The sequence below is a fragment of the Corapipo altera genome, unplaced genomic scaffold (genome assembly GCF_003945725.1).
Source record: "Corapipo altera isolate COAL_440 unplaced genomic scaffold, ASM394572v1 0, whole genome shotgun sequence".
Lineage (NCBI taxonomy): Eukaryota > Metazoa > Chordata > Aves > Passeriformes > Pipridae > Corapipo > Corapipo altera.
The window spans coordinates 59,519,032-59,531,737 of record NW_020884872.1 but is presented as its reverse complement, the minus strand read 5'-3'; the positions used below and the strand labels follow the sequence as shown (position 1 = coordinate 59,531,737).

At 40.7% G+C, this 12,706-nt stretch overlaps 1 protein-coding gene across 1 annotated transcript in view; it reads right to left on the bottom strand.

Moving 5' to 3' along the window:
- Positions 1-4,516: 4,516 nt before the first annotated feature.
- The window catches only part of VWA8 (von Willebrand factor A domain containing 8), a 182,470-nt gene continuing 174,280 nt past the window's right edge, over positions 4,517-12,706 (bottom strand). Inside the window, exons 44-45 of the mRNA XM_027649783.1 lie at positions 11,990-12,228; positions 4,517-9,572 (exon numbers count right to left, since the gene is read on the bottom strand). Coding sequence (XP_027505584.1) covers positions 9,464-9,572; positions 11,990-12,228 — 348 coding nt within the window. The 3' untranslated portion in view covers positions 4,517-9,463. The remainder of the gene's footprint in view (positions 9,573-11,989; positions 12,229-12,706) is intronic.

Below are 12,706 nucleotides of genomic sequence, written 5' to 3'. Positions count from 1 at the left end.
TGCCCTTTTGGTTTACTGTCTACCATTTTCTCAAGTTAGGCTGGGCTTTACAGGCTGTGAGCGGACAGATAGGATGCCTCAAGCCCTCTGGAGGGGTGTGTTTGTTTTCTGAAGCATCTACTGAGTAGGTTTCAGCCGAAAGCCCAGGGAGATGCTGCCCTGCACAGCCCTGGCCTGGAAAGGTGATGGCAGCTGGGGAAGAACTGTTGGGTGGGAGACACTAAGTCTGGCACTTAGAGCCACTCTCCACAGCACTAGAGAGGGATAAATAGAGATAGAAAAAACCTCTTTTTAGGGTCTCTTCTCTCTCAATCTGTGCCTAGGTGAACTTATTCTTGGCCATTTGCTTTTTTTTTGTCTCAGCTTGGCTTTGGGTTGCTTCCTACCTCTTTCTAGACAGCCCTTTCTCATCTATTCCTGCTCTCATTTTTTTTAGAAAAATAACTTCTCACCTCCATTCTCTCTTACCTCTGTATCATTTTTCATGGTGGTAGCAAAGGGAAGGATCTTTTCACTTTTTGTTTTTACAGAGAATCTTAGCTGCCTCCTATTTCGTTACCCTGCAAATGACATTAGTGAGGCACATTAATGAGGGTGCACACCAGTGCTTGAGAAGTAGGAAACTTTTAAAAACCACACACTGACTACAATTTGTGTAACGGATTTTATTGCAGGTGTGCTGTGTAGAGGATGCAAATAACACCTCAAAAGGCTCACGTGACAGTTCATTACAAGGGTCATGCTTAGGTGTTAATGTAACAACTTGCTGCAAATGCTCAGTGTACATTATACTGGCTTACTTTAGCAAATTGCCTGTAAAATCTTTTAGCACAACCATTTGGATGGCCCTGAGAAAGGAATGGAGGATCTCATGTAGGGGACTTGCATGTACTGGTGACTGAGATTTAACTTGTGTTAAGTAACTGTCCATCTGCCTATCAATCCTGAGCCACCTTAGATGAGGCACTAAAGAGAAAGGATGATTAAAAAAAAGGCTAATAGGCTTTTGAGCTGCTTTTGACCAAGCACCAGAATCTTTCAACTGCTTTATAAATCACTGAGATGCACTTATGGAAATGTTTGGCTTATATTTTGTGATTCCAAGTATTGGATTAACACCATAAGATACTAGTTTTAAATGCCTTCAGCACTATCTAGCTATTCTCTAATTGAGTGATTTATCTACTCATATGCATGTGGATAAAACCACACAGTTGATGAATAAAAAAGCAGAGAAAGGACATAAATGAAAACTTCATGTTTTCATTGCATTATAAACTTATTAATTACTTCAGAGTTATAATACCACATGGTTAAAACCTTAATAAAAGAATTCATACTTCTCTGCTTCTGATGCACAAGCAGCATTAACACTGTCCCATGTTTGGGTATGCATGCTGCTGTTCAGGGCTTGACTCCTTAGTGTTGTGGTGTGGGGTTTGTACTGTGTGTATTTTAAGAGCTTCTGTTTCCAACCTGCGGTGCCTTCAAAAGACCGGATCCTACAGAGGCTCCTTGGTCTGCTATTTGCAGCAGAGAGAGGAGTGATTTGGGGTGGGTGATGAGATTTTTTTCTGAGCTGGCACTAAAGGAGAGGAGAGCTTTGAGTTCTTAAACGCACCATAACAAAGAAGGAAACTTGATGTTTTGTGGGCATGAAGACCTTCTTGAGTGCAAAGGGAGAATAAGGTGACTTATTAAAAAATTCTCTCAGTAGCATTTGCAATGACTGCCCCCACTTCACTCTCCCATTGGTTGTGCTGTTCAGTGCTCAGCTATAACCTTTGTGAAATCACAGCAAATTGGTGTTCCTGACTGTCACAAATTACATTAGCAGGAGTAGGAAACAATCTCTATCCTCTTCAAATGAGAAGGTAACAGCAGAGAAGTCGGTGATGCCTCGGGGAGCAGCTGCAGCGTGGCAGACTCGCGTACCAGGCCAGCATGGCCCTGAATCAGCATGAACTAGGAGGCAGGACTCTCTTTCCGTTTGCTCTTTCTAATATGATTGTTGCCTTCAGATATCAAACTTACAGCTAGTTTGTCTCCCCACTACAGGCATGCTTGCCAGTCTGTGGCTGCCTGCATGCTCAGCCCTTGTGCCATAAAATCTGTGCTTAAACATAAATATGGTCCTTAAGCCAAGGTCTTAATAGCAAATATACTGATGAATGTAAGGTCTCCCTTTTCCTCTTGCACCTGATTTGCTCTCTGGGAACCATGCCATGTTGAAAGTACATCATGTCAGAAAATTGAGGGAGTGAGGAGGACTATAGCAGCTGTATCTCTATTCTGATTTTGCACATTTTGGGCACATTATATGACTACTGAAGAAAGACACAGATTTTCAGTGTTTCCTGTTCACCTTTCATATGGTGAGGAACATCAAGGGCTGGGTACAGCAGGGAGTAGGGGGGACCTGCAGAGCAGTCAAATAATTCTGATCAAAAAAATATACGGTCATTTTGGTGCATCAAAATTCAGCCACACTTTCTGCTGCTCAATGCAGTACTTGCAGGCTTTTCACTACAACCGAGTTTAGGCTTTCCCATGAGCCAGAAGCAGGAAATTAGGCTGTCAGAGTCTTGGACAGATAAAACCCCCAGCAGAGGGGAAGGAGAGGAGCAGCTAGGGGGGGGTCACTGGCTCGGATGGAGGACTATGTTCTGCAAAGGCCAGCAGCAACACCTAGATGTCCCTGTATTTGCAAAATCTGTCCCTGCACTACCCCTCCCTGTACTACTCAAGTGGGAGGAGGGGAGGAGGCAATGCTAAGGCTGCTCCTTTGCTACCACCAAATATTTCTGGGATGGGGACAGCATATGCAGAGCAATTGTAACAGGGAGGTGTGTTTCCTGCTTCTGTATATTATGTCAGGGAAGCAGCTCTGTTCCTAATCCAATGCATTTCTTTAAAAAACCCAAAGTTATTTATAATTGTCAATTTGGAAACTATAATAGGTGACCTCACAGATGTCAAATCCATTCAAGCTGAAATGCAGATGTTGGTACAGATGGCACGGAGCATGATTTAGTCATGGCGACAGCAAAAATATGTGGGACACCATTCCTCATATCACTCTTCAGCATCACACACTTTCCTAACCCTGTGATGTTATTTGTGGACTTTCTCCATACCGCCATCAGAATGTAACATTGTCATCCTACTCTGAGAGTCTAGCCAGAGAAGTTCATATAAAAGATTCATTTAATGATTTGAACTGAAAAGGCTCTTCCTAAGAATGGGGTTTGTATCAAGTCCAGGTATAAAAAGAACTTTTTTTTCTTCATATTTGTGAGATGTGTTTAGTTTATAGGTGGCCAGTGAATATTTCCACCCTCAGTAAGAGGTTCCAGGGACTTTTAAACTTTGGCTTGTGCTAGAAAGAACTTGTAAACATTTAAAAAGAAAAAAAGCTCATGAAATTCGTGTTCAGGGAACACAGATGTTTTATTCTAGTCCCCATGCCACTGTTCAATGATGTTAACAAGCCTCAACTCATTCTGAGCACATGCCTGGGGTAGGAAAGTTTATTTTATGCCTGTTGCTGATGAGGAGCCTTGAGAACAAGAGCTGAAGGGCTGAAGCCAGTGGCTCAGCCATAATGGCTCTGATGTGGTGCTGACTGTGAAGGCTGAGATCTCTCTCTGAGCCTACCAACCTGAGTGAGGATGGTTTTGTGTTGCATGATCCCCACAGCAGGTCTTGGCAACTACATGGCAGCATCCCACTCATGCTCTGTGAGCTGACTGTGCCTCCTCTGATGACCCTCTCCTGGCTTTGGACTGTGGTTTTTAATGTGAGTAATTTTATTGCTGTGGTTGTGCCTGGTAGATCTTTCCAGGCAGGCTCCTTTGTCTGCATTTTTCACCTCTGTCCTGATCATGCCTGCATTGGCAGTCAAGACAAGCCAGTTCAAGAAGATGATTGAAAATCATGAATTTGTCCTTTTTTTCCCCCTCCTGCTCTCTTCCTTTATGTTTGTTTTAGAACTAGGGGAAATCTGGTGCCAGATTACACCCAGTTGGTAGGGATCCACAGCTTCAGGGAACCAGGGTCTGGGTCTAGTTTCCAGACTACCTGGATTTGCACAGCTCGGCCTGTTCAAAGCAAAACTGTGTGATGTGTGGGAAACTGAGGGTCAAAATCTGAGAATTTTTTTTTACATTTCCAACTATTAGCATACTTACTGCAATGAGTTTTTTCTTGACTAGGATCACACTACACATGTAACATGGAGGACACAGAATTTTTCTGCATGCAATCATGCCAGATGTTCAGACTAAGGATGCTGTGAGTAATGCTAAAGGTATCTGTTTGGTTTTTTAAAGTAGATTTTCATATGCTTATTTATCTTGTCAAAAGTTGGAGAACAGATGGTCATGAAAATGAAGTTATTACAATTTTATAATTCTGCCCTTGTCTTCGATAAAACCCTACCATCACCTTCATCCTGAAGAATGTTGAATCTCTTCTGCAATCTTCCCACATACACTTATTTCACGGAAAACATAGCTGACTTTAAAACATTTTATTCAGTAACAATGCTGTTAAGATTGTCACAATTTCAACAAAAAAAGTACTTCTGAGTTAGGCAATTTTTTACCTGTTTATTTTGATGGTACAAAACCTGTCTCCAAGACGATGAAGTCCTTCAGCTGAATGGTTTGCCTTGCAAGTGTATTTTTTTCTAGGGGAATCTGTTTGCTACAAATTGTTGTCAACAATCACACATTCTTGAGTGAGTGATCACCTGCATTTTCAGCAGAGCATGGTCACATCAAACACCTACACCATGAATTGTCTTGGAAAAAATATCCCTAATAGCACAGTGCCATAGGCTGTGGGAGGCATTTTAATTCAACTGACGCAGAAGGGTCTTGACTTCACTGTACTGTTTCAAAACGCTCAATTGCTTTAGGTATCGATATCTATCACTCAATAACTAAAACACCCAGAGCACCAATCGAAGACTGTAACTTACCTCATGTGGTGTTGGGGTACAGTTGGATACCTGTTACATTGGATAAAATGTCTTCTAACATAATGAACTGTGTAAGATGTTTCCATATGCTGAGTCCTGCTACTACACAGCACACACAGGGGCTGAGAGGGAGAAACACTGACCTTCTTTTTCTAAAAGGCTCGTAGTAAGGACAGGAGAGTGTGTTTGCTCTTTCTCCCACATGCTGGCAGAAAGAATACAAAATGGTAAAATACAAGTTGGTTTGGGTTTCTTTTGTATTTTTTTAAGGATGGGGTTAAAACAGACATGTTTGCCCCAGAAGCAGAATTATTAAGGAACTGAACAACAACTTCCATTACAGCACACAAACTGAAGAGCTTTACTTATTATCACTAAAACAGTAGTACTTAAAGCATTAACTAGACCCTGAACCTTTTCAACTTTAGAGGTTGTGTACAATGATTATATTTTCAAAGTGGCTTTCTGGATTTGATACACGGTTAAGATATATTTTATTTCTCAGTAAATATCTTGTACATTCTCATTTTTACAGGCGTGCTATTAATAAACACAATAATGTGCAATAGCCAACATAGCGCAATAGCCAACATAGCACAATAGCTTGGGTTTTTAACTGTAAAAATTATTTTAATACTTGTTTTGTAATAATTTTTAAAACATATTTTAACTGTATAGACAAGAAGACTTCTGGTATCCTTGCATCTCTTAGCCATACTCTCAACGAGGCATTAGGTCCTTCTCTTGGTTTGATTTTGCACATATAATACAGTACCTGTATCTTCTGCTGTATGCGTGTTCACTCAAATATTACATCAGTATACTTGATCAGCCATTAGGATTAGTCTTAATTTTATCAGGCTAACTCTAGCACGTTATCTATCTATCCTTATCTATCAGGATAAGCTCTAGCACGACATTCACAGTCATGCTTGACACCTAATGTTGGTAAAGGAAAGAAGTGAAAAAAGGAAATGAACTGCTGGCGTCAAAGATTAGGCATCCCTCCTAACCCTCCTTGCACTTCATGTGCAAGATAAAACCTATTGCTTTTATACAGTCGCATGAAGCTGTTTCAGTCTGTAAATATGGAACATGCTTTGCTCTGACTGAAGTCACATCTGCTTGGGCTTCCTGTTTTTTCTGGTGGTTTTTTGGGGGTTTTTTTGCACCTCAGGTAAATAATAATCCCAGATGACTGTGTACTGTTACTAACTGGCTAGTGGGTATGAACACGTTACATACAGAAACAGAATTAGACCAAAATCTGCATTATAAGAGGTAATTAAAATCACTACTGCTGATGTGGTTAATGCTCTTAAAGCATTAGCAATAGGTCAGGACCTGCTCCAACCAGCAGCTCTATTCATTCACCAAAACAGTGCCTTTCCATAAAAACTGACAAGTGCAGAAGTGCCTTAATAAACTGTGGGAAGAGATGAAAAATACCTTAACACACTTTCAGAGGGCGTGAGTGACAGTTTAAGAGGGAATGAGTGACACGCAGTGCTGGTGCATGCATTGCAATGAGAGCAGTCACTGCTCCTGCTGTTAGCTAGACAAAGCCACGTTACTCTTAAGCATTTCATCAATTAAAAATAAATGCATATTAGGCAGCTCTGTAAATCCCAGGGATGTAAAAGATGAATGTTTGTTGAATTTCTGAGCATGAAAATAACACTGCAAGTCCTTGTGAGACAGGGAAAAGCACAGCTGCTGCTTTGATTTCCCTGGGGTAGCAATGGGCAATAAAGTAGGTGAAAGTTGCATGGCCGGGGGAAAATTTTGCTCTGAATTTTTACAATTTAGAGAGACACTGTCAGGTCAAATATGCTATGCAATGAAGCATTATTAAAGGCAAATCCCAAAACCTTTCCTTCTGAACTGAAAATTTAAAAAAGAGTTCACTTGCTTCTTCTCTCTTTCTCTCAGAATCTACCAGTAACACTTCCCTTCTACCCCACTCTCATCATATCCCACCTGCAGTACTGCATCCAGCTCTGGGGACTCAGCATGGTAAGGACATGGACCTGTGGGAGTGAGTCCAGAGGAGGGACACAAAGATGCTCAGATGGCTGGAGCACCCCTCCTAAGAAGAGAGGCTGAGAGAGCTGGGGTTGTTCAGCCTGGAGAAGAGAAGGCTCCGGGCAGACATTATAGCAGCTTTCAGTACCTAAAGGGGGCTACAAGAGAGCTGGAGACGGACTTTTGACAAGGGCATGTAGTGAAAGGACAAGGGGGAATGGCTATCAACTAAAAGAGGGCAGGTTCAGAACTGCTTCCTCCCTCTTCCACCCACTCTCACGGCCAGGCCTGGCCCTGGATGTGGCCATACTCTATGGGCCCATGAAACATGAACTGAAAGACAACAGACATATTCTGAAACAAAGAATAAAACCAAACACTACAGAAGGGTAATTTTAAATAGCATGACATGAAATATAATTTATAGGGATAATCAAACAAAAGGTTCAAAATTGGATTTACTGCAGAGTTTCCCTTAAATAGCACTAATTTTTGTATTATAAAGATAACTGCATGTATTTTACTGCATGTAAATCTGAGATGAGAAAGTTTATCCACTCAAGTCATCTAGAAAGCATACAGTGAGCTTGCTAATTAACTGCAATAAAATCCTTCTTTTTTTCAGGATTGCTGGCAATAAAAGTAGAAGTGCTGAAGGAATTTCCATGTAAAAACACATTAACTAACAGCCTTATTAATATGCCAATTCTTTATTGCATTTAGTACCTCAGTATAAGTTTATGGGACCAAGGTATTTTTATTTTGAAGTGCACTTCCCCTTAGTAGTAGCATCTGTGTGTATGTGTGTATACATGTATTTCTCCCAAACAGGGATAACCTTCTCAACCGTCTCCTCCCAATTCCCTTCTCTCCAAACAGGAATTGCATCTTCAGGTTCTTTGTTTCCACATATATAGCTATTATAACAATACTAACAAGCCTTTGAAAAATGTCTTCCATCCTCTCATCATAAAGAGTTTGAAAGCTGACCAGACTTCGAAACACACCCTAAATACAGCACATTTTTGATGCTCTGGTAAAGATTTTTGCTGCAGGACTGGTGGAGTAGAGAATGGCCCTTTAAAATACCAATGGTTGTATTTAAAAAGATCAAATTAATTTGCCTCCTCCCCTCCAAACATGCTGCTCGTGGTGCAGTTTGAGCAACTGTAGGATTAAGAGAAATATTAGAAGAATTGCAATTCCTCCTTTAGATTTTGATAAGTACTCTTCCTGAATTTTCTCCTATTCAGCTACCCTCATATTAATATTAGCAAAGTATCAGCAAAGTATCAGCTTAATTAAATCATACATTCAATTCATCAAGTATTCCATTGTTCCCAAAGAACTACAAAATATCTCTTTTTTCATAGATAAAGAGTAATTACCATCTCATGGGGCCAACTGACTGAGTTGCAAAGTAAGTTTTGTAACTAACTTGGATATTAAATATACTCTAACACAGACAGATATCTTACTACAATAAATGTTTGCCTCTTCCTTTATAAAAAAATAACTTATTTTCTCATGCCTAAATCTCTCTTCCTGTTTCATTTTTAAAAGACCCAAGAAAAACAGACCGTGAATGAGCTTTTTGCAAAGCATTAGTAACTTTTTTGTCTCCAGACATAAAAGTCACCCCTATGTGCTGAGGCCATCCCAGGGATTCTATACAACAGTGCAACGGGAAGCATAATCAGCCATGCAAAGGAGCCACTGTAGTAGCTCAATCCTTGGAAACACTGGTTATTGTGTTCTTAAGACCCTTTCCCCTTACTTTTCACAGGCAGAACTGAACAAATCTATTTTTGTTTTGTTTTCCTTCTTAACAGGCACTTTCTCTAGATCTGACAACTCCGCCTGATCAGATAATGAATGTTTACATGTGATGGTCATTGTTTCCAAACTGCTCCATTGTTCTCAGCATCAGGGTGAAGCCCTGATGCCTCTCAAGACAAGAAAGCAACAGCAGAGGAAGGAAGGGTTTCCTGGCTGACAAGAGCAGTCCTGTTTAAACGGGAGATGGAGTTAACCACCCATTCAAACATATGCGCACAAAACACTGAAACAGATTGCCTGGCTCTGCCTTGTATAATATTACCAAATCCCAGTGAACCGTATTTAATAAGATTGGGTGAGACGACACTGTAATGCTGGCAACATGGCACGCAGAGGAATGATCACAAACTGTCATTTATTTGTTTGTCCCTCCGGAAAAACATTTGTTCTGTTGCCATCCTCTCCCCTGCTGCATTTCTTTGAATGTGCTAAGTCAGTTGAGAGATTTTGGGTGAAAATTTACAGCCTGGCTGTCGTGTAGATTTGGGTTGCTTTGCTGATTAGAGAACAGTATGTATTTTATTAAGAAATGTGTTTATCCTCAGCTTTAGGGTTTATATCTGCAGCAGGAGTGGGTTTCTTCATTAAATTCACACACCATGACATCAGTGATGCTTAGGCACTTGATAACATGGTAGACGTGAAGATCTGCTGCAAAATCTGGGGGATCTCTTTGGTATCCATGGCAATAAAAGACCGACCTGCTGGTAGTGTCCTCTGCAGCCTAAGGAGCAGAATGAGAGACAAGACACAATTACCATCCCAAATTGTCTTCCCTACCACAAACCAGCGTTCCTTCAGAATGGATGTTTTCCTTTCGAATACCTTCCTAATCCATGCCATTCACATCGCTGTCATCATGCAATTAAAGGTTTGGGAAAGCAGCAGTGGGAGGAAACAGTAAGAGCAGCTAAGGCACAGAGATCCTTTCAGCTAGACAAACAAGAATGTTTCCAGAGATTTCTATCCAGGTCCTCTTTCTGACATGCCAAAACTCCATTTTGATCAAGGTATCAGTGATCCCATGAGGTGTCATCAAACTGGCTTGCTGGTGGCAGCTAGAGATACACACTAAAAATGAAGACACTTTAAATCAAATACCATGAACCCACAGCTCTTTCAGTTCAACAGCTCCAGTGATTCTAAATGTGCTCTTTATATTTCTTCTCTGAGATTGCAGCAGATTAGATGGAAATGTATTTTTCTCTCAATATTAATCCAACACATTTTTATTCACAGTTTAACCTCCCTTAAAAAAAGTTAAGCTAGATGCATGTTACAAACTCCATCTCCCTCACATACAGTTAGCAAGCTTGGGATTTATTTTTCACTGCTTTTTAAAGGAATTTATACTCCACACCATTCCTCCAATACTAAGTGAAGTCTCACTTTTAAAATTAGTTGTTAAAAAAGCAGCAACAGAGAATTTCCTTCTCCTTCCCCCACAGCAGTTACAGGAAGGCTTTGTCTAATTCTGGACTTCCACGTACATAGAAATGCATTTCAGTGACAGCATTGTGTGCATTTTCCATACCCAGTGAACTAGGCCATTATAAGATCTCTTACACAGCAGGACATGGTCAATGCCTTTTTTTTTTTTTTAATTCCTAGCAAAAGTAAAAAGACTTTCTGTAATTATAATCTTTCAGAACAGATTCTCTTTTGATGCATAATGCAGCTCTGATGTACAGACATGCAGCCACAATGGTGGCTCTGCAGCTGTATTTTTCAACCCTTTACTGATTAAAATTATGTACTGAGGGCCAATTCCCTTTGGGATTTCTCTCATTCTGCTCTAGTTGAAGACTCAGAAGCAGAGGAGACACTTGATATATGTGGCTATATCAGACTTTTGCTGCATGTACTTGTCCTCAGTGGATGTGGAACCTGGAAGGACACATGGGACATAATTTCCTTTTTCTCCCTTGTGCCCAAACAATTTAAAGTGAAATTATGTAGTAGAACCCAGTAAACCCAGTAGAACCCAGTAAACCCAGACCATCAAACTCCAGCTTCTTTTGTTTTATTCTCTTTTTGTAGGCCTACATGCATTGGAACCACACACTGGGCAATGACAAAGGCACCCTGTCTCTGTTATGATTACACAGTGATATTACATACAGGGACACTGTACATTCTCCAGTGGTAGAATGGCTTCAGCTGCCTCCTTTGGATGCACAGAATGCTCTCAACTAGCTGGCCACAAGGGATGTCTGTGGGACCCACAAGCCAGTCTCCTTCCTGACAAGTCAGAAGCTATCTACTAGCTTCTTGCTAGTAGATTAATAATATTACTATTATTATTATTAATTATTATTAATAATATCCAAATATCATTAATAATAATAATAATAATAATAATAAAGTATGAAAACTTGGACATGACCTGGCAATGTGCCCTTGAAGCCCAGACAACCTGGATTTCTTCCATCAAAAGAAGTGTGACCAGCAGGTCAAGGGAGGTGATTCTGCCCCTCTACTCCACTCTTGTGAGATCCCACCTGGAGTGCTGTGCTGGGGTCCTCAGCACAGGAAAGATATGGACCTGTTGGAAAGGGTCCAGAGGAGGACCACAAAAATGGTCAGAGGAGTAGAACACCTCTCCTATGAAGACAGGATGAGAGAATTGGGGCTGTTCAGCCTGGAGAGGAAAAAAGTCCAGGAAGACCTTATTGAGGCCTTTCAATAAAAACAGGGGGCTCATAAGGACGGAGTGAGACTTTTCACCAGGGCCTGTAATGATAGGATAAGGTTTAGCAGTTTTAAACTGGAAGAGGGTAGATTTAGATTGGAGATATGGAAGCGATTTTTACAATGAGGGTGATGATGCACTGGCACAGGTTACCCAGAGAAGCTGTGGATACCCTGTCTCTGGAAGTGGTCAAAGTTAAGTTGGATGGGGTTTTGAGCAATGTGATCTAGTAAAAGACATACCTGTTCATGGTAGGAGGATTGGAATAGATGATATTTAAAGGTCCCTTCCAACCCAAACCATTCCATAATTTTACAATCCCACAATCAAAACCTTAGTGCATAACAACAGCAGGGCCAACTATGCCAAACTTCACTGCAATAAAATCATAGTTTAGATTTATGACATACGAAAGCAAATGGTATTATGCATAAAACAAATGTACTCACCTGTCTGCCTGGTCTCCCAAGGATCCTATAAATATGGCAAAGGCATTGACTTGAGTATTGGTGGTCAAGACCTGGGCAAACCTTGAAGGCTGAATACCATATCGTTCAAGATTTGCATCACTTAAGACGATAACGAAATACTCATCAGCCTCTTCCTTGGCAATTTCACGAATGGCATGCTCTGTCCCTTCCAAGGTGTGGTCTCCACTCATGCAGAACTGAGCATGGGCATGCATAGTCTGTGTGCACAGCATAACCACATGGAAATATGTAAGATGACTTTAGGAATAAACATTAATTTCAGCTAGCGCAGGAGGGAGTAAATACTCAGTTCTGCTGTATTAAGGGATGCATCAGAAATGCGGGCAGTACTCCAGGTACAACAGAAGATGCAGCTTTTTGTATATAATATATCATATCTTAAGACAGGCAGCACTTCCTAAAAACACAGTGGGTCAAACAATCAAAACCCACACATGAACCTAATTAGACTGGGCCTTAGGGAAGGTAAAATACTTCGGTCAGCTGCAGTTTGAGTAGCTACATTCCTATGTATTTAAGGAAGAATTCAGGGCTTAGTTTCCTAATACCATGACCAGCTCCTGTCTGTTCATAATTTGCACTAGACTTCCAAATCCTAGTAGTGTCACAGTTATTATAAAATATCTGACTTATAACAGTAGCAGTCACATTTAAAAGTTATGAAACATTTTGTTC